The sequence below is a fragment of the Pan troglodytes genome, chromosome 1, assembly GCF_028858775.2.
Source record: "Pan troglodytes isolate AG18354 chromosome 1, NHGRI_mPanTro3-v2.0_pri, whole genome shotgun sequence".
Classification (NCBI taxonomy): Eukaryota; Metazoa; Chordata; class Mammalia; order Primates; family Hominidae; genus Pan; species Pan troglodytes.
In genome coordinates, this window is record NC_072398.2 from 74,118,044 (window position 1) to 74,140,085 (window position 22,042).

The following is a 22,042-nucleotide window of genomic DNA, read 5'->3' on the forward strand; positions in this document are numbered from 1 at the left end:
CATGATAGAGAGAGCCATGAAGAAAATGGAAATATGGACCAGGAACCCAGGAAGAAAAGATCATATTTCTAGAATGATGATGTCTATTTAACACATCGGGCTCTCACCTTTTAGGCCTCGGCTTCAAGTTCACATGGCAATGAAGCATGCCCTCAGCCCTGGCCCACTCACCCTCATCTAAGTTAGCTCCCCTATCTAAATCTCTCATATTTCCCTTAATAGGACTGTAATGACAACTTACACATGGGATTTATTTGTCTTGCCCACTAGGCTTTAAGCTCCAGGAGACAAGAACTATATCTCTTTTGCTCATCACTCTATCCCAAGCACCAAGCCCAATGCCAAGTACAGAATAGGTGCTCCCTAAGTACTTGGTGAATGAAGAGGTGTGGCTAAATCATTGCAGATGCAGACTGCATGCAGTGGAGACGGCAGAAGGCCACAGGATGAGTTCAGCAGAGAGAACCCAGACACAGAGGAGAGGCGATTATGTGAAGAAGCTATCCCTGGCTGACAGCAGCAAAATGTTATCCAAATAATGGTGAAAACTGGCCAGGTGGCCTTCTGTCCGTCTTCTGCCATATCTCCCACATGTCCAGATGGGCCAGGCCAGCCCAGTCTGCTGAGGACTGGCCAAGCGGCCTTCTGTCTGTTTTCTGCCATATCTCCTGCATGTCCAGATGGCCAGGCCAGCACAGTCTGCTGGTGACTGTAGAGAAACTGCATTCCAGCTGCTCTGCTTGCCCTGTCTTCTGGCTCCTGATGGCTCATAGCCCAGTGGTTAGAGCTTTGTTTGCAGATCATTTGAAACCGTTGGGTAGTTAAGGCGAAAAAGTCCCTTAAAAGTCTTTAAGACTCTAAAAATTGCTCTGATGCATTAGATTTTAGGGGGGAAAATCTAACAGCAAATTAACAACTAAAATGAGAGGTAGACCTTGAGAATGCAATATGAACACTGCAAGTCAAGTTTTCATAAGTTGTAAGTCACCTGATGTACATCATGAAAGCATGTGGCATAAAGTACGGCATTTTAAAAGAAAACAAAAAGAGAAAAATAAATAAACCATGGAAGCACAAAGCTTCCATTCTAGAGCCCCAAGCCAGATGACTGACTGAGGTTACTCACAAAGCAGGGAGACCCTCCCCAAAGTCTCTGACAGATAGGCACAGAGTGGCACTTTGAGAGCAGCTGTACAGCTGGGTGCGGTGGCTCACATCTGTAATCCCAGCACCCTGGGAGGCCGAGGCGGGCTGATCACGAGGTCATGAGATCGAGGCCATCCTGGCTAACATGGTGAAACCCTGTCTCTACTAAAAATACAAAAAAAATTAGCCGGGCATGGTGGCAGGTGCCTGTAGTCCCAGCTACTCAGGAGGCTGAGGCAGGAGAATGGCGTGAAACCGGGAGGCGGAGCTTGCAGTGAGCCGAGATCTTGCCACTGCATTCCAGCCTGGGCGACAGAGCGAGACTCTGTCTCAAAAAAAAAACAAAAAACAAAAAACAATTGTACTGCTCATTTCAGTGTTCTTAAAAACTGAACCAACTCTCTCCCTGTAACTGCAGCCCACTGGTTCAAGTTCTACCCCAGAATGTTTGAGCCCTGCTAATAAAGAAGACTGCAACTAAGCCTTCCTCTTACAGGACCCACAGCAATTTCCACTTTGTGAACAGACTGATCCTTTCATAATGTTCATCATGATACTGAAATAAATGGTTTTTTTTCAGTTTGGTCTCTTGGAGAGCCATCTAAAATTTTAACATTTTGTGAAAATGTTTTAAAGTAAATGCTGGCCAGGCGCGGTGGCTCACGCCTGTAATCCCAGCACTTTGGGAGGCTGAGGTGGGTGGGTCACCTGAAGCCAGGAGTTCGGGATCAGCCTGGCCAACATGGTGAAACCCCGTCTCTATTAAAAATACAAAAATCAGCCAGGCGTGGTTATGGGCACCTGTAATTCCAGCTACTCGGGAGACAGAGGCAGGAGAATTGCTCGAAACCAGGAGATAGAGGTTGCAGTGAGCCAAGATCGCACTATTGCACTCCAGCCTGGACTACAGGGCTAGACTGTCTCAAAGAAAAAAAAAAAAAAAAGAAATGAAAGAAAAAGAAAAGAAAAGGGGGAAAAACACTTCCCCGAGGAATTTTTTTCAAAAACACCTAAATGTTTATGCTAAGAAGACCTATTATTTTTATTTGCACATTTTCTGCTGAACAGTCTTCATTAGGTCAAGATTAAGGCAACTTCACTTATTTCTACTGTTACCATATACAACATCTGCAGCAATTGTTGTGGGTCCTATAGGGAAGAGTCCAGTTTTCCAGGAAGCTTAATCCACAGTTTCTCCTCTTATGTTAAACAGAAAAGTAGGAGCAATTGTTCTGTTCATCAAAGTAGGGCCAGATCTGAAATAACTTGAGTATCCCTCTAACAGTGGTCTTTTGAATTTTTGTACAGCCAACCACTATACCTCACTTAAGTAGGAATTAACTTTAATGTTAATGAATGAAATGCTAAACACAAATTCTACCTTTGAGCCCAAATTATAAAGCCTTTCAAATTCTACCTTTGAGCCCAAATTATAAAGCCTTCACCATAATTTTTTTTTTTTTTTTGAGACAGAGTCTCGCTCTGTCGCCCAGGCTGGAGTACAATGGTGCGATCTTGGCTCACTGCAACCTCCACCTCCCAGGTTCAAGAGATTCTCCTGTCTCAGCCTCCCTAGTAGCTGGGATTACGGGCGCATGCCACCACACCTGGCTAATTTTTTGTATTTTTAATAGAGACTCGGTTTCACCGTGTTCCCCAGGCTGGTCTCGAACTCCTAAGCTCAGGCAATCCACCTGCCTCGGCCTCCCAAAGTGCTAGGATTACAGGCGTGAGCCACTGCACCAGACAGCCTTCACCATAATTTGATAAGATTGAAACATTGTCATTATCAAGTCTAAATACTTATCAATATCTTATAATGTCTCATTGATACTGAAAGTTCTAATTGCAATCTAAGGCTTCTGCTACATATGTATGAGAGAAACAAGCATTGCAATGTGTGATTTAATCATGAATCAACCAATAACCTCAGAAAAGACACAGCCCTAATATCAGAAATGAGGATCTCTGATAAATGATTTCTGAAAGAACTAAACAGGCCAGTCGTTCAACTTAAAATAAAACAAAATAATTTTCCACTTAGTCCATGTAGCTTCTGGTCTAACAGAACTTGCTATGGTGAGAGGGAACCTAGACCCCTGGTCCTCAGCAGGACAGTACTAATCATGTCTCTTCTCTTTTGTTCCTTGCAAATAGGGAAGGACAGGAAAGGCCTGAAAGCAGATAGCAAACAGAAACTGAAATGGAGATGTTGCACCTTTTTTTCACTTCTAATCACTGAGAAATCTTTATTTAAGGAATCCGAGAGAGGGCGAGTTCTCAAGAGAGGAAGGCTCTGCCAGAGGGAAAAGCTGAAGAGCCTTTGGTGCCCAGGAAGCCTGAAATTAGCACTAAAATGGTCAGAGTAAGAAATGATGTATTTTTGCAAAGAACCTAATTTCCTAATGTGTTTGTTTGCTTACATATTGTCTTAAATACAATCTACTTTTATATTTGTTTAAAGTTTGCCAGTGTTTTGCTATTTTAATTAAGAGATCTGATTTTCATGAACTGGGAATGGGAAAGTACTGGGCAAACTAGGTGAAGGCCTGCAAAGCCAGTACTTTTCACTCTCAGGCTAGGGCCCTTCCTAGAAGACTGGTGGGGCAGGTCACTTCAACTGCAGGGACAGCTTTTTGGTAAGCAAATAAACCCCAATGAGGAGGAAACTGCAAAATCAGAAGTTAGGAGGAAATATGCATGAAACAGCAGTTTTTATTCTTTCATCTAGATTCTTTCATCTAGATAAAAAGCTCCCAAAGGGAGGGTCCAGGTCATATTTACTTTTCTTAAAAGAGAGGGAAAGAGAGTCAAGGAGGGAAGAGAGAAGGCAGACGAAGAATGAAGGTCTGATGGAACCTTTTCTTCAGGGGCTCTTCTAGCACTCACATAATGAGCTACCCTGGTACTCAATAATCAATTACTTCAGGAATACCTATAATGGCAGTCACTCCAGACTGACTCACATAAAGGGTTCTCTTGGTGAAGAAATGATTTTTAAGATAATAATTTTTTTCTGATTATTAAAGTTATATATATTATTTAGTATTATATTCATATATAATATGCCTATTATAATGTTCATTATTTTTCTGATTTTTAAAAGTTCTAATGCTCATTTTTACTTAACCTATGGTGGTTAGGTAATTTAGGGTCTTTCTATAAATTCTAAATGGGAGAAAACTATAAAGATGAATATAAAAATTATATTTAATCTTATCACCCAGAGATACCTAGCAGTAACATTTTGATGTATTTCCTTGTGGGCTTCTTCCCTATCTAGGTATACTATGGTCCCCTTCCCTATAGGATGACCCAATGCCAGCCAGTAGCCCTTGAAATTTAGATGCAAACATTATAAATGTTTACTGTTTACAGAAAAAAAAAAGTATTTTTTAAAAAAATACTATATCATTATTTTCCCATTAAAAAAAATTATTCCAGAAAGACATTTTACAGTCAAACTGTCATTGTCCCCTACTAGTGAACATAGATAAAATAATATTTCTATTTTTCATTCTTATAAGTAACACTGCAGTAAACAACCTTGTATATACATTTTTTTTAAACAGATCTTTTTTTTTTAGGATAGCTTTACAAGTCAGAGGATCTCTAGTTTCCTCATCTATATAGTTTCCTCATTCATGAAATGGAGGATTAAAATAATAACTGCTTCCTGGAGTCATTAGGGAGATTAAATGAGATGATGTTTATAAATTGCTTTATTTAGTGCTTGGCACATAGTGGGTACATAGTAAAATTTAATTTTATTATTGCTTAAACCTTTTAACGTCTTAACACATATTACCAACTACATTTGCCAAACAACTTTGAAACTCTCCTTAGCTCATTTCACTGCATCCCCACTGAATCCAACTGTTTAAAAATTGTTTCATTTAGTCAGCCATCATAAGAAAATTTTAATGGATAAAAGATTCAAAATGGCAGAATCAAGTGTGAATCAAGACCATTTGGAAAGTTAACATAGAACCAAGACTTTCATTATAGCACTGACTTATCTCAACAGTCTCATGAATACAAAAATATGACCACTGAGGTAAGGCTGAATTGACCCTGATTGAATGGAGATCCGGCTACCTTCTTTGGTTCTGACTCTCCTAGTCACATATTTCTCATACCACTTCTCACAGCTTCCAAATGGGTGGGTTGAATGAGGTTTGTGGTTAACAGGGCCACAACTTTTTAAAAAACCATTCTCTGGGCAGCTTTTTCTACCTTCCATATCCTGTGTCCCAAACAACACAGTTTTTGTTTTTGTTTTTGAATTCCCTTTAGTGCCAGCTCTCTCAGTGTCCTCCTTTCCCAGATATAGCACTGTTTTCCTGAACATGGGTCTTATCTCCAACTTTACTATGGTTAGAACTTTTGAGCCACAAAATTGGCTATCTATATGGGAAAAAAGAAATTGTGGCAGGGGCCATTTTCAGCTGTCCTTTAATTTTAAACATTTAAGCATATTTATGGTATTAATGAATTTGTATTTTTAATATTGTCAAAGGAGACTTACACCACAGGTAATGACTCTTTTACAGACTCAACAGTCTGAGTGTCAGTTTTTCTGACCCTCCACTATCTGTTGGGAATATTTGCTTTGTAGAAGTCAGAAAATAGAGTGGTAATTTTAAATCTGCACAAGACCGCTTCCATATTGCCAATTATTTCTGAAAATGCTAGCAAGAAAAAACAGGAAGTCCTAAGACTGTCAGCTTAGTTGGAAAGAACAAGGGATGCTAAACAATTTAAGGTCTTCCTAGCAACAGCTAACATTTAATGAACACATACTATCGAAGTGCTTTACTTACTTAATTGTTATATCATCTCTATGAGATAGACACCTTTTTATACCTATAGACAGCTTAAGAACTGTCCAGGGTCATATGGTTCACAGTGGTGGTGCCAGCATTCACAATCAGGCAGTCTGGCTCTCAGCCACTCAGATGCCTATCAATCTAACAATCCAACTCTTAATGTAGGCACTTCATGTAAAAGTTCACATTTATTATGGAGAATAATTCTTACTGGAACAAAAAGTAAGGCACCTACTGTTAGAGTGGCATTAGTACAGGCATATTCTTGGTGACTGATGTTCTCAGATAATTATGCTGACAGCCATTGGTTCAGGAAAGGTATCAACAAAGACATAACAGAGTTTAGAGGTATAAAGAAAGTATGTCACACATGCTATTTAGAAATGACCCAAACCTTTCTCAAAGGCTTATGTTTTCCATGGTCTCCAATTAACAGACTGTCCCTGCCACTTGTCCATTCCTCAAGAACAAAGTCAAGAACAAAGCAAGTTTGTGGGGGCGGTGATGAGGGCAAATCGGTCTTTGCCCTGAGGAAGTCATCACAGTCTCATTTCTAAGGTTTACCTGATCCAAGTCATTCCGTAGAGCAATTTTGCTTGTTACTAGTTCATGGGCAAGGTCATCATTCTCTTGTTCCAACCTCATGCTGGCCTCCTGTAATCTTCGGTTCTCCCTCTGCAGAAGAAGAACAATAGCCAGAGGTGGGCATTAGTGTCTGGACATACAGAAACGAACAGAACTGGTGAGGAAAAACAAGCAACAAAGTGAACTTTCAAAGGTGTAAAAAGGAGAAGGCGCAAGTGGCACAGGAAGGCAGGATTGCTGTCTGGGAAACAACAGTGAGTTTAGCTAGCAATGCAGATGCGGTTCTCTACCCGGTGAAACTGGTCCCTTAAACTCTCAAGATGGAACTTCATTATAAAAAATGTGCCACAAAGAACAAACTTTCTGAGCATATCCCCCCCAATCCTGTGAGGTTTTTACATAGATCTAGAACACAGACACAAACAATTCTTTATTTGAAACATGCATGGTAGTCTCACCCTTGACCTCAAGAGAAACCACAAGACACAGTAGGAATGAAACAGGGGAAAACCACCAGACATTTCTTCAAATTGTTTTTCTAAGACAGGGTTCATATTGAGTATCTTTAAGAGCTCTAAATCAAGAATCATGACACATGGGTTCATGACTTTGCTAACAGCTGACATTTTTATTCTTTGAGTAAGAATATATTTACTTTTCTGAACACCTATTTTTGTGTGAGAGCAACAGTCATAAGATATCTAGTTTTTTTGTTTTTTAAAAAATTTCAGATTAAAACATTCTGGGTAAAATAAATTACTGAGGATTTCTGCTCCCAACCTTGAAAAATCTGAAACAAAGTTACATGATAAAAAAACAAACAAAAAAACGAAACAAACAAACAAACAAAAAGAAAGAAAAAAAAAAAAAACCAAGTCACTAATTCTTATGAAGCAAGGTCTTTCCTTAACTAAACACTATGAACTTGGTATGTTCACAACTATTTTCAGAATAGCTATTTCATGTCTTCCATTCCAAAGTATCAAAATTGCTTTCTTTGCTACTGTTAACAGTTATAGGAGATTCAAAAGAGAGCTGACAGGAAAGACTAATGTCATGAGACCTTCCTGTTTTTCAGATTTACACGTCTAACAGTGTTTTCTGCAAAGGTGGCAAAAACTCAGACAAAGCAGTGACAAAAAACTAGAAGACAAATATATGTTTTGGAAGATAGTTTATCATAGCATACCAGGTAATGTGAAGTTAATTGTATCTTCTATATAACAACCTGGTGTTTGTTATATTGAAAGAGAAGACAATTTCTTTCTTTTTCCTGTTTTTTAAAACAAAGGCTAAGAAACACATGGTAAGGGCAAAGTCTGAGGCTTTCACAGAGGCAGAGGATCCATAAACAGGGAAGGCCGTCAGAGAAGTTAAAGGACAAAACCGCACCTTGATTATACCAGCCACCAGGGCCCATTTCTGTCTTTTTTTTTTTTTTTTTGGAAAAAAATTAGAGTAGCTGGAGAATGTTAAAGCATTATTGAAAAACATATTGACTAAAAAAGATAAAAACAATCCCAAATCACTTTAATACTTTAAATAAATTCACGATAGAATTCTACTCAGTGTTAAAATACTGGAGAAGGCTGGGTGCAGTGGCTCATGCCTGTAATCTCAATACTTTGGGAGCCTGAGACCGGAGGATTGCTTGAGCCCAGGAATTCAAGACCAGCCTCGGCAACATGGCAATACCCCATCTCTACAAAAAAATTTTTAAAAATTAGCTGGGTACAGCTGGGCACAGTGGCTCATGTCTGTAATCCCAGCACTTTGGGTGGCTGAGGTGGGTGGACCACTTGAGGTCAGTTCAAGACCAGCCTGGCCAACATGGTGAAACCTCATCTCCACTAAAACAAAACACAAAAATTAGATGGGTGTGGTGATACACACCTGTAATCTCAGCTACTCCGGAGGCTGAGGCAGGAGAATTGCTTGAACCTGAAAGGCAGAGCTTGCAGTGAGCCAGAATTGCACCACTGCACTTCAGCCTAGGTGACAGAGTTAGTGAGACTCCATCTCAAAAAAAAAAAAAAAAAAAATTAGCTGGGTGGTGTGGTGTGCACACATGATCCCAGCTACTGGGGAGGCTGAGGTTGGAGAATCACTTGAACCCAGGAAGTCAAGGCTGCAGTGAACTATGATCATGCCACTGCACTCTAGCCTGGGTGACAGAGTGAGAACCTGTGTCAAAAAAAAAAAAAAAGAAAGAAAGAAAATATAATAACAGGAAATGCTTACACTGCCTTCCTTGTAGGGGGGAAAAAAAACCCCAATAAATAATTGGAGAATCTCATTGTAACAATATAAACAACCAATATTAACTGTAGGTAGTGAATTTTCTTTATTGTTGTCCTTGTTCTTTTAAAAATGTTTTCAAGTTTTCTACAATGAATATATATTTGTAATAGGATTTTAAAAATAGTTTTATTAAGAAAAAAAGCAATTCAGAATTTTAATTCCATTGGAAGGGATAAGATGCCAAAATGAGAAAAAAAAATTTAAGTCCACTTCTGTTAGAAGGTCATATTCTACACAAAACCATATTGGATCCTCCTTTTTGACCAAGATATAATGTAACCCCTCAGAAGTGGTGCCTTGTGAGGAACTCTTTCCCTAGATGTTCCTGAGAAGACTGTGAATGCTCTTGTAGAGGCAACTTGTACTCATCAGATTCTGTCTGTTCCCCTCAATCTACAGAAGTTACACCCTCCCACAGAAGCATAATAAATGTGGAGACTAAAAAACAAATTTCTAAAAAGCCAGAGCTTCTACAATGAAATCTTTGAATCTTTGCCTAAGTAACACAATTTCTAGCAGGGGTTGGAGAGTTAGCCTTTATTTCTGATATATCTATTACTCCTTTTCATGGAAAAAAAAACATATAGGAAACTTAGATTTAAAAAAAAGATTTGAGAAGCTTTTTCAATAAATTTCCTCCCAGCCAGGAAAGAGTAACAATACCAGCACCATTTCAACATGACATATTTCACAATGCAGGCTGCTTAGCCAGGGAAGAGATTTTTCTCATTTCTTGATAAATATCTTCAAGAAACTAAGATAAGACTACTTCAATAGGTATTCCTGAGTTAAGTATCCTATTGCTATTGAAATTGTACTTGTATAACCCCAAAGTACAAAAAGCTCCCTCGACTATTACGTACATTACATTCATTTGGCACAAGTGAAAATGTTGCCACTACCAGTTTTTCAGGTTACAATTACATGCTTAGAATTGAGTTAAAGTAACCTCCAAGTAAAGTCATAGGATGTTCATGGAAAAGTACTTTGTTCAAGTATTTAGAAATCATACCAGGTAGCTACTTCACTGTTGATTAGAGATAAATGTCTGATGGATTATCTGTTATATAAGAAAGAGGTGTGAGTTCAGCTGAAATTCTGACTAGTAACTTCTCATTACAATGACTGTTGCAACTGAAACCCTTCCTTACAGACACATAGCTAAAGGGGCAAGGGCAAGGGTGGGAAAAGATTTGGGAGAAACTGGGTGTCTCAGAGTCCCTGCAAAGCAAAATAGCCTAGAGGGCACGCCTACTGGCTTTTGCTTTAGCAAGAAGCTTCAATTTAGTGTCTGCAAAGCAAGCAGCACAGTGGGAAGTGTCAGACTCCTGCTCTGCACTCACAGACAAGTGGGAAAGCAAGCTACGGGGCCAAAAATGCAGTATCATCCTCCAAAGTATGAACCCAGGGTGAGTGCTACTGAGCACTACAGTGAGACCCTGCTACTGAGATGGAGATTTTCTACAAAGAACTTGCCCACACTTACCTACTGAGGGCTAAACAGAGCTTATATTAACGTGGCTGTCTTTTACAGTTCTTCTCAAGGAGCCAAAACTGTTTTCAATACTGACCAATTCTAGAAAAAGTTTGCCTGTATACTAGAATGGAGAAGAGAGTTTGGTTTTGATGGTCTTGGAAAAGGCAGTAACCCTGCTTGGTTCATTTTGAAATGTTGACAAGGGTTGCCCATGGAAGACAGACTTAAAGTCAGCCCCAATAACCTCAGTCAGCCCAGAGAAATTCACATGCTGTAAGTTTGCACAAGCAGATGTGCTGAATGCTCAAAGCCTGTAAACAAAACAGGCAAACTGGCTCCCTCTTGCCTTTCAGAAAAGATTACAGGAGACACTGCTTACATAACTCTTAAAACTCACATCACACTGTCTGAAACATATACTCCCCATCTCACACAACTGACACCGTTTGAACAAAAAGCAGATAACAACTGTCCTCATAGTTTCACCCCTTATGGATAGGAGATGTACAGCTGGGAAAGTTTGGTTAGTAACTTTTGGGAGGAGGATACTGCATTTTTCAAAGAGACAGACACTGATGTTACAGACATACATAGATTAAAAAAAAAAAACTTACCTCCTCAAAAGTCATAGACCAACTACTGTTTTCAATCATAGGTACAAAGACAATTAAAAAAAAAAGAATATCCAATGAAATTGAACACCTACTAAAATATTTATGAAATGGCAATAACAAAAACAGACACTTCTTAATGCTCTTTTGCTTTTCCTTCGAGTGTCATATAACTCTAAGTTCTCTCTGTGACCGCAAACATTCAATGGAACAAAGATACTTGAGGCAGCCAGTGGGCAAGTCTCAACTCAGGAAGACTCATATCTTCAAACTCCTCCCTCTCCACATTGCTGTTTACAGTTTGCATGAATGACTAAAATGCTGTATGTGGGACTATTAAGGAACTACGGTGTGAGGTGTTGATACTGTGTTGTTAAAGCTGGGTGGAAGGAACTTCCTTATATGACAAGGTCAGAAATCTTGCAAAATAGTTCATCTTCAGACAAAAGAATGAAATTGCTGGGCAGGGCAATGCAAAAGAAAAATGGATCCTGGATCTCATGTGTACCTGGGGGCTAAAGTCTGGGTGAAGCAGTTCAAGGGATTGTGAACGTCATTTATTTCAAGATGAGAAACCAGAGAAATGTGAACTGGTAATTAAAAGTAAAGAAACTAAGCTTTAAAGGAAAAAATGACGAGGAGGGAGGCGGCTTTATAAACCCTAGCTCAATATTTTGGGTGTTGTCTGCTGCTATGATGAATTCTTGGCACATGCTTTTAAAGACTTTTAAGGGTCAGGAGAAAATGTTTTCCTAAAAGACTCAGTGCAAATTTATTAGCAACAACACACTCAACTCTCACATATTTTCTTTTGGATACCTCTTTTAAAAGAGTTGACAGCTATCATATTCAAGTTTTCAAATGCCTACAGATAAAATGTTTAAATATCTATGTTGTCCATAATGAAGATCTGAGAAAGAAAATATGGATATTTGAAGGTTTTGTGCTTCCCTCCTTTACTCATCACATCCAATTTTATCTTTGTAGTGGAAAATTTCAAATTTTTAAATGTCAAACTAAAAACAAAATCTTGTCCGTGATAAATGACAGCTGGCCAAACAGACTGCATTTCTTTCAGCGCTTAAAAAACTATCTTAGGTTATACTCTTGCACAGGGGTCAGCAAACTTCTAGTGTAAATTGCCAGAAAGTAACTATATTAGGCTTTGCAGGTCGCATGGTCTATGTTGAAATTTCTCAACTCTACCAATGTCATACAAAACCAGCCATACACTATAAATAAATAAACAGGTGTGGTTGTGTTCCAATAAAACTTGGTTTACAAAAACTGGCAGTGAGCCAGATTTGGCCTATAAACCACCGTCTGCAGATCCTCGCTCTACTCTAGTACACAAATCAAATTTTCAAAAAGCAGATGCATTCTAGATGATATAGAAACATATTAGTGTCAGGTAATTTTCTCAGTAATACTTAAACAGAAAAGAAAACTTTCTAAAAATTAATGGAAGTTTCTTGAAAACTCTGAAGATCATCAGTAAACATACTAGAAATTCTTAGTGTTCCTAAAGCATATTCTTCCCCCAAGGGTTAAGTATAAGGGACTCTAGCAGACCAGCATTGTTAGAAATCGCCCACTCCTTATTAGCTATATTGCTTGAGAAGCCAAAAGGATTTAGTTTTGCATCTTCACCATCCTATAACAATGAACTCTCTGGATTATCCAAGCTCAAAGAGAAAGTGGAAGACTTCTGAAGTTTATCATTAAGTTATCATAGGTATATATAAACCATCCTTGTGTCTATTACTATTCCTTAAAAGCACATTATTTCATAACATAATATTTCCAAAAGCCAACACAGTTTTTGGGATATGAAAAAATAATAAAATGTAAGTTTATTTGCTACGGCAGAAAAAAAAATTTTTTTTTTTTTTGAGACGGAGTCTTGCTCTGTCACCCAGGCAGGAGTGCAGTGGCACGATCTCTGCCCACTGCAACCTCTGCCTCCCAGGTTCAAGAGGTTCTTCTGCCTTAGCCTACTGAGTAGCTGGGACTACAGGTTATGTGCCACCACACCTGGCTAATTTTTGTATTTTTAGTAGAGACAGGGTTTTACCATGTTGGCCAGGTTGGTCTTGAACTCCTGACCTCAAGTGATCCACCTGCCTCGGCCTCCCAAAGTGCTGGGATTACAGGTGTGAGCCACCACACCCAGCCAGAAAAACATTTTTCGAAGATGGATTCACTTATCTTGACTCCCCTGAGTAAGAAAGGGTCCAACAGTTTTTTTTAAAAAGTCTACTCCCTCTTTTTTATAGGTAAGAAATGTATCCTAATTTAAACTTTTCTTTATTTGTCAAGTTTAAAAGAAATGTGAAAATTACTCCAAACTATTGCATTAGATATTTAAGGATGGCAAAAAAGTACAATTAAGCTTTATTTCAAATATTTCATTTGTATTATTTCTACTATGCATAATAGCTTAATTTGAAATTACATGTAGGAGCAATTGCTCTACAAAAACCAGTATGTGCAAGAAAAAACTCTGTGGAAACATAGAGGAATCATTTTCTTTGTTTAAATTACATTTTGATTTTAAAAATTACTTTGTTTAATCTCAAGAATGAGGTTAAACATTCTAAATTTAATTGTACTGAACATGGATAAGACACTTCAATTAGAAATTATGTATTTATAATAATGTCTGTGTCCCAAACCCAAGAGAGTTTAAGCATTCCAGATTCTTTCAGTATTTTCCCATCTAGAACAGGTAACCTTTATTATGCTTTGGGAGATTCACTGAATTTAATTAACTAGCTGTGTGTGTGTGTGTGGGTGTGTGTATTTTTATTTTTATTTTATGAGATGGAGTCTCACTCTGTCGCCCAGGCTGGAGCACAGTGGCGTGATCCTGGCTCACTGTAAACTCCGCCTCTTGGGTTCACACCATTCTCCTGCCTCAGCCTCCCAAGTAGCTGGGACTACAGGTGCCTGCCACCACGCCTGGCTAATTTTCTTTTATATTTTTATTTATTTATTTTTTAGTAGCGATGGGGTTTCACCATGTTAGCCAGGATGGTCTCGATCTCCTGACCTTGTGATCTGCCCACCTCTGCCTCCCAAAGTGCTGGGATTACAGGCGTGAGCCGCTGCACCTGGTCGTTTATTTTTTTATTTTTTATTTTTTTGAGACAGAGTCTGGCTCTATTGCCCACGCTGGAGTGCAGTGGCATGATCTTGGCTCACTGCAACCTCCCCCTCCCAGGCTCAAGCGATTCTCATGCCTCAGCCTCTCGAGTAGCTGGGACTACAGGTGCTTGCCAGCACACCCAGCTAATTTTTGTATTTTTTAGTAGAAGCAGCATTTCACCATGTTGGCCAGGCTGGTCTGGAACTCCTGACCTCAAGTGATCCACCCACCTCGGCCTCCCAAAGTGCTGGGATTACAGGCAAGAGCCACCATGCCCGGCCAATTAGCTGTGTTTTTAAGCCTTAACTCACATTTGTGCAAATAGTTATTTAATTAAACCAGAAAAGCATATCGTTCTCCAAAGGTAGATGAAGGCTACAGATCTCCAAAAAGTACCAGCAACTGAAACCATCACTAGAAAACTTTCCTCACAACAGAAACAATTCATCTCTTTAAGATAGAAAATATTTTCATTTCTGAAATTGGTAACTTTGCTTATTAAGGGCTTAGTTACTAGTTTCTAAAATATACTAAAACAGCTACACATATTGATAAATGTGTGTCTTCTAGGAACCTGTATAAAAATGAAAACATGCTTATTCTACAGTCAAATCTTTATCCTAATTTCACTTCATTAGAAATCAATCACTAAATTTACAAACCAAAATGTTAGAGTAGACAAAGAATTTTACACAAACCTGGTCAGGTGCAAGTTAAGAAGGAGGATAAAAGAGATTTGAAATAAACATTCTACATTGTTCTTTCAAAACAGTTTCCTTTCTGTCTCTTGGAATCTAGTCATGAAGAAAAACAGAAAGAGTAAAGGCTATAAAGCAGTCATTATGGTGTTCACTGAGTTTAAAATATAAACTGATGCCAAGACCAGGTAGCACAGGCAGTGCATATATGTGTGTGTATTACCTACTTATATATGTTTATATGTGTGTATACATATAATGTACAACATATGTTCTACCTGGAAATTAATGGGCATCACTAAAAATTAATGTACCACCCACTGTGTTGGCTTTTATTCTACAAATATGGACACATATAAGATCAATAGTCACTAATTAGCTCTAATTTCAACAGGAAGCTCTCCCTCCTGCTTCTAAACAGGTACCTCTGGTGTGATTTAGGGTTCATGAAAGGAAAAGGGTAGGCTAAATGACAATCCTCCTGGAATATTCTGCTTTTTTTTTTCTTTGGAGATGTAATTCACATACCATAAAATTCATGTTTTTAAAATGTGCAATGTAATGATTTTAGTATATTCACAAAGTTGTGCAATCATCACTACTTCCTAATTCCAGAAGATTTTCAAGATATGTCGAGTTTTAAAATTTAAATTTATACTAACATTATTTCATCTCTTTGTGGTTGAGATTTAAGTGTTGAATAAAGGTGACTACAGCGATATAACCTAAGCATGAAGATATCTGCATATGTCATAAAAATAGACATAAAACACATGTTTACATAGATGTAGCAAGAAGTATGACTGTTGAGAGCTACCTCACATTGCTGGATCTGTATTCCCACCTCTAGGTTCCCTGTGATAGCCCTTTTACATATGCCACCATGTCCAAAAGAAATAGCATTGAACTGAAATACCTCTTAAAATATCTTATTATATAACACATGTGGGCTTTAAAAAATAAATTTCCCACAACCTTCTAACTCTCTTGTCATATGGCAAGCTAGGGTGTGGAAATGACTTTTTAAGCAATATAGATTCTAATGTTGAGGAGGGGTTGTTACTGAACTGGTGCAAGTTCTCACTCAATGCCCTCAAAGATCTTCCCAAGTCGGTCTTTTAAGAGTTTACATTAACTGGGTTCCCAGTCCAAGATCTATGAATTACAAAGTGCTCATTCCCAGGACAGAGATCTTATTCTTCATAGGATTAAATTTAGAAGATGTAAAAGGTATTTTCTAACTTTGCTACTTTAATTAAGATAATTATAATATGGCTTCTTAAACTGCATATTGATCATCTTACAAACCAAATATGTTGATGGTTAGAAACTTATGTTGTTGGCTGCCACCTTGAAGATGTAATTATAATCTAAGAACTATAAATTCACCAAGTGTATTACCAGGACAAATGCCTAGACATTATTAAGAGTATAGAGACATTAGATGAATGTACTGACAAGTTATCACAATAATCTAAAAGAAATAGCAATAGAGGGTATCCGATATGTGTAAATAAGAATCAACAATACTTGAACTGAAAAAGTAATGCCTGCTTTCAAAACAAGAAGTTTAATCCTACTTTGATCTCTCAATAAAAACTATACATATTGATAATCTTACATGTTATAAGTACTTTAAAAATAATGTACATCTTACTATTAATGTATACATACCTGCTTTGGCACAAAAAAGGATTTAAGACACGATAACAAGTTCAATTCCAGCCTGATTTTAAATGTACAAGTTTGGTCTTCCATTTCTCTCTTATTTTAAAGCACTCTTCACAGAATTTATTCATAATAATTGTAGTAATAAGAAAATCTGAATGATATTAGCAAAAGGAGACCTTCATTTTGGATGCTTAATAATAGTTTATAATGACTACCTTCAAGCCTTTCTAAAGCAGCATGCTATGTGATTTACATTAAAAGCTGGTTTTATTGAGGGGATGTTGGTGGTGAAAATTAGCTTCAAACATTATCTGTTAATAGTTATCTGCTATAGAAGTATGTGGGATTTTATAATCAGATCTTGAACCACTTCTATAAGCAAGGGGAGATTATTGGTTGGCAATACTTGAGAGAAATAAGAACAATCAATAAGGGACTAGAGGGGAAGACCCACATAAGGTGGCATTATTCTAGTAATAATTGCATAATCTGTAGTAGTAGGCTTCATAAAATAACAGCCATTTATTGAACACAACTATGAGCTGAGTCCTTAACATACAGCATCCCTCATCCTTGTAACAATCCATCAAGGAATCAGAAACACTATACCTTTTATACATGAGGAAGAGGTTCAATAACTAGTCGAAGATGCTGAATGGTGGCATGGGGATTAAAACCCTCAATTTGGAGTCCAAATCCTGTGCTCTAAAAAATGAGCAAGATTTGAGTTCAGGTCTGTCTGACTACAAAACCTACATACTCCTACCATGTTCCTCTGCACACATCCCATGCTATTCAATTCAGCAACAGAGATAAGATGTTCTGTGTGACTATGCTGCCTATGTCCAGCTCTGACCACATAAAGATAACTCTAGTTACAAAAGTGGAAGTCATCCCAATGTGGGTGATTTAATTAATAATGCCACACAGTCCATTTCTTGGCAGGAGATTTTGGCACTGCTGCTCAGTGCTGAAAATACAGTATTCTTTTATCTTAGTGTATTGATATGGAGGGAGAAGGAGCTGTTACGTATCTGTGTGAGTCTGAAAAGTTAAAGCATGTTGAAGAGAGATAATATTTTACTTGGAAAAAAATAAGTTGGAAATAAGTGTTTCCCAACTTTGCATCCTGGGAACAGTGTTGCTAATTACCATTGAAGAGATTCACAATTAACGAACGTATTAAAATGAAATTATTTTGATTCTGAAACTTCATACTTTAAGTCAAATATCACTGTTGTTCATAAATTCATTTGTGGAAATAAATGTTGCAACAAACACCACTACTGTGCTCAATATACCTTTGTGATTTTTATTTTTCCTTCCAAGTGGGTTGGTATTTTTAACATTTGCTACAGACAGAGGCAAGTTTGAAACATCCTTGTGTCAGTCTTGGAACAGTTCACCTGCTAAAAGTCTTTGTGGATATGACCATGCACAGCTAAAACAGTACTTTGCCATTTTTCCTTTTTGTTTCATTTTTGAAAGTAGAAAGCCACTTTCTTTTTCCCCTCTCTTTCTCTCAGCTTCTTATGAAGATTCCCAGTATAAATGCAACAGCTGGAGTTACCTACAAATATACAAACTGAAAGAAAAGAAATATTATGGTTGGCTATTTGGGAGTCTCCTGAAATGAAAACATACCTGGACAGTTAGCATGATCAGAGAGCATCTAAATCAATCAAGGAAGAACAGAGGGAATTGAACTTGCCACAACTGCTGCTTTAAGAAAAAAAAAAAAAAAAAAAAAAAAAGGTACTTTGCTGGGAATGGTGGCTCGTGCCTGTAATCCCAGCTACTTGGGAGACTGGAGTAGGAGGATTGCTTGAGGCCAGGTGTTCAAGACCAGCCTGGGCAACACGGCAAGACTCAGTCTCATTTAAAACAAAAAAGAAGGTACTTTGATAGGTGCAACATATTTCTCATACCTTGTATCTATCCATTGGGTCTTCCTGTTGCAGCTGACTCTCTCGCATTGTCTGATATTCTTTCTCATATTTCTTCAGCTTCTTGGTTGGTACCTGCAGGGATTTGAGGAAAACCATGTTAGACAAGGACACCATTTATGAAAAAAAATTCAGTTGTGTTTGCTAGTTAAATTTCTGGCATTCTAAGGGAACATGCTCAACTCAAAGTTAGGAGAAAAATAGAGATTCCAGAGTAGAGGTTGGCAAACTTTTCCTGTAAAGGTCCAGACAGTATATATTTTAGGCCTTGTGGGCCATATAGTCTAAGTTGCAAAGATTCAACTCTGTCATTATTATACAAAACCTGCCATGGGTGATACCTAAAGAAATGAGCCTGGCTGTGTTCCAAGAAAACTTAATTTACAGAAACAGGCTACAGTTTGTCCACCTCTGTTATAAATAATATTGCTGATGTCACAACCTTCTCTTGTTAATGTATTTAATAGTGCTATTAATTTTAACTTTCTTAAATATAATTCACTCATATCCTTCTATTATGTTGAAAATGAAAATTATTATTTTATATAAGTAAAAAATTGAGCTACAAGAAATATTCTAAAATGGCCTGGGCGTGGTGGCTCATGCCTGTAATCGCAGCACTTTGGGAGGCTGAGGTGGGTGGATCACTTGAGGTCAGGAGTTCGAGACCAACCTGGCCAACATGGTGAAACCCGGTCTCTACTAAAGTTACAAAAATTAGCGGGGCATGGTGGTGGGCATCTGTAATCCCAGCTACTCTGGAGGCTGAGGCATGAGCCTGGCTTGAACCTGGGAAGCTGAGGTTGCGGTGAACCAAGATTGTACCACTGCACTCCAGCCTGGGTGATAGAGCGAGACTCAGTCTCAAAAAAAAAAAAAAAAAGAAGAGAAGAGAAAAATATTCTAAAATGGAGTTAGTATACTGAAAACAAAGGAGGTTTTAGTGTTTGACAATGAAAACTCAAATATAGAATCATTATGCTGTATGAGATAATAGAAAGTCATCTAAACAACCCATTTATTTCTTGCTAAAATTATGTCATCCACAAAAGACAGTAGTTTACTATTTTCTGAAAAAAGACTAGATTCCTATGGACTCTTAGAATTTTAAAAATAAACAAATAAGCACAGCGTAGTATAAAAGCCCTCAGTAAACAGATATTTAACCTCTCTTAGGGGACAGTGGTGCACATCTATAGTCCCAGCTACTTGGGAGGTTGAGACAGAAGAATTGCTTGAGCGCACAAGTTCCAGGCTGCAGTGCACTATGACGGCCACTTACTCTAGCCTGGGCAACAGAATGAGACCCTGTCTTTTAAAACAAACAAACAAAAAAACTCTCCTAGCCTCAGTTTCTTCATCTATAAAATAGCAGGTAAACAAAATTTCTACCTCATAATGGTGTCAGGAGAATTAAATGAGTTAACAGAGAGGTATCTAAAACAATGCCTGGTTTATGGACATTTTTAAAATTTTTTTTAAAATAAGTATTCAATCAAAATTAACGTATTAGAACTTATTCTGTTCCATAATACATATTAAATCTACTTTTAGCCTTTCTTTGGACAATCAAAGTTATAGAATTCCCTTACTTATATTATTTTATTTTAACTTTTGTAGAGATGGGGTCTGGCTATGTTGCCTAGGCTGGTCTCAAACTCCTGGGCTGAAGCGATCCTCCTTCCTCAGCCTCCCAAAGCATTGGGATTACAGGCCTGAGCCACTGTGCCTAGCCTATGATTCCTTTACACAGCAACACCTTTCCTTAATGTTTTTGTTTGGTTTAAGATTACAAACGTGCTATGTTGCAAACTTCTTGCGTACTCTGAGAAGGCAAGGATGATGTGTTGCCCTCAGTATCTGCCATAATACCTAGCAGTATTTGGCTCATACTAGGCCCTCAACAGATTGTTCCTTGTTGAGTTTAAAATATGGTATTTAGAAAACATATACATATGAGTGAGAGAGCAAAAGAGAATGGAAAGCATCTAGCATGAATATAAAATTATCTCACAATTTCCTTATTTTCATTAAAATGAGGACAGTACTAATTCTCTGGCATCTGGCCAGATAATTTGTTACATAAAAAACAAAGACACCAGGTGTCATTCCCCATCTTATTCTAATTACTTTGTTCTTCTTATCCAGGAACACTATGAAGTACTAGAATTATCTGCTTCTCACCACAATTGGGAAGTTTCACTAACTCAGTCCAAACCTGATAGATGATAGAAACCAGTCAACAACCACATTATGAGAATATTCATCTGGCTGATGGGGGAATGTCTCCCCAGCCAAACAAGGAGTGAGGACATTTTCCAGGGTGTAATTGAATTGCAAAGCCACTGCTGAATATTGTTATGAGAAACACGAATCCTTTATTACTCCATCTCCAGAGACCTCTAACAAGTATACTGTAACCAACTAGAGTGCAATAGAAAGGAAAGCACCACCTGCCAACTGTGTAGCCTCACAGATCATTAGATAAACAAGGGAAATATACACAATCATGTGTTAACAAAACGATGACGTTATTTTTCTTGGCTTTGATAGCAGTCTCAATTTCTTTTATTTTCTCTATATACATTAATCATACACTGAGAAAACCAAAAATAGACTCTGAAGATGAAGTTGCAAATCACTAGCACTAAAATAGCCCTGGAGCTATAGAAAAAGGGGAAGCTTCAGGGTTTTAAGCAGTAACAAGGTGTCTCCAATGTTTCCCTAGGAGCAGAAACAAGGGCCAAGGGGAGCAGCTAAAGGTATTGTGAGGAGAGAGCCTACTCCAGGAGCCATTTTCCCACCAGATTGGAAGTATTTCAGTATTTTTACAGCAGGAATACCATACCACTGGACACCAGGCTGAGAATTAGTTCCATGTGGAAGTATTTTCTACATGGTTCTAAAATGGATCCACTCACCAGTGACTGAATTACATACTGGAAGCTTGTGCCTAGAGAATTCTGAAACCATATTTTTAAACTTCAAACTATTATCAATTTTTTTTTACATGTAAGAGAAAAAAATGTCCTTTTAAAGGGATATTTTTACATGTCCTTTTAAAAATCACTTTTGCTACTTATATTAAGAGGTTCATTTCAAAGTGAAATATTTTTTTAAAAAAGGCAATAACACTCTCAATAAGCTAATCCTTTCCCATCTGGCTGAGATTCTAGGATATTTGGCTTCATCTTGTTCAGGGAAACAGAGCAGGTTCCCAGAACAATATGTTGCTAGGAAACCTTCCAAGCTTATTTATCTTGTGCTGTGGGGTGATACTGAGCATCCACCTGTGTGATTGGCACAATGTGAAAGAGGGGAAAAGGGTGGAGGAGGAAGAGACAGGAGAGCTGATATGAAACTCTTGTTATTTATGAGGTAATCAAAGAAAATAGATTTTCAGTTTTTAAACCATCTTTCAGGACAAACTTGATTTTATTTTAGAGAATACTGAATGGGATACAGATGCTTGAAATTTTTCTTTCTGGAGAAAGAAATTTAAAAACCTCTTAGGTAATTAACATTTATTGTTCCCCTTTCAGGGGGACCGTCCCCACGGATGATCAAAGGTCAGTTCCTGGTCAACATAAGTAAACAAGTTTGTTTAAGATAAATTCCCCTACACTCCCT

General features: G+C 37.9%; 1 protein-coding gene across 38 annotated transcripts in view; it reads right to left on the reverse strand.

Moving 5' to 3' along the window:
• RABGAP1L (RAB GTPase activating protein 1 like) overlaps positions 1 to 22,042 on the reverse strand; it is an 831,104-nt gene that overhangs the window by 19,828 nt on the left and 789,234 nt on the right. For 20 of the 38 annotated variants that reach the window (XR_010157115.1, XR_010157119.1, XR_010157147.1 and 17 more), the window contains 2 exons: positions 18,395 to 18,487; positions 17,754 to 18,051 (listed from right to left, as the gene is read on the reverse strand). Coding sequence is in view for 32 of the 38 variants with exons in the window: in XM_054673506.1 (XP_054529481.1) it covers positions 18,037 to 18,051; positions 18,395 to 18,487 (108 nt within the window). In the remaining 6 variants the exon portion in view is untranslated. Of the gene's footprint in view, positions 1 to 6,539; positions 6,651 to 10,952; positions 11,253 to 17,753; positions 18,052 to 18,394; positions 18,488 to 22,042 lie in introns of those variants that run through there. The other 18 variants (XR_010157113.1, XR_010157108.1, XM_054673497.1 and 15 more) reach the window with 3 other exon arrangements.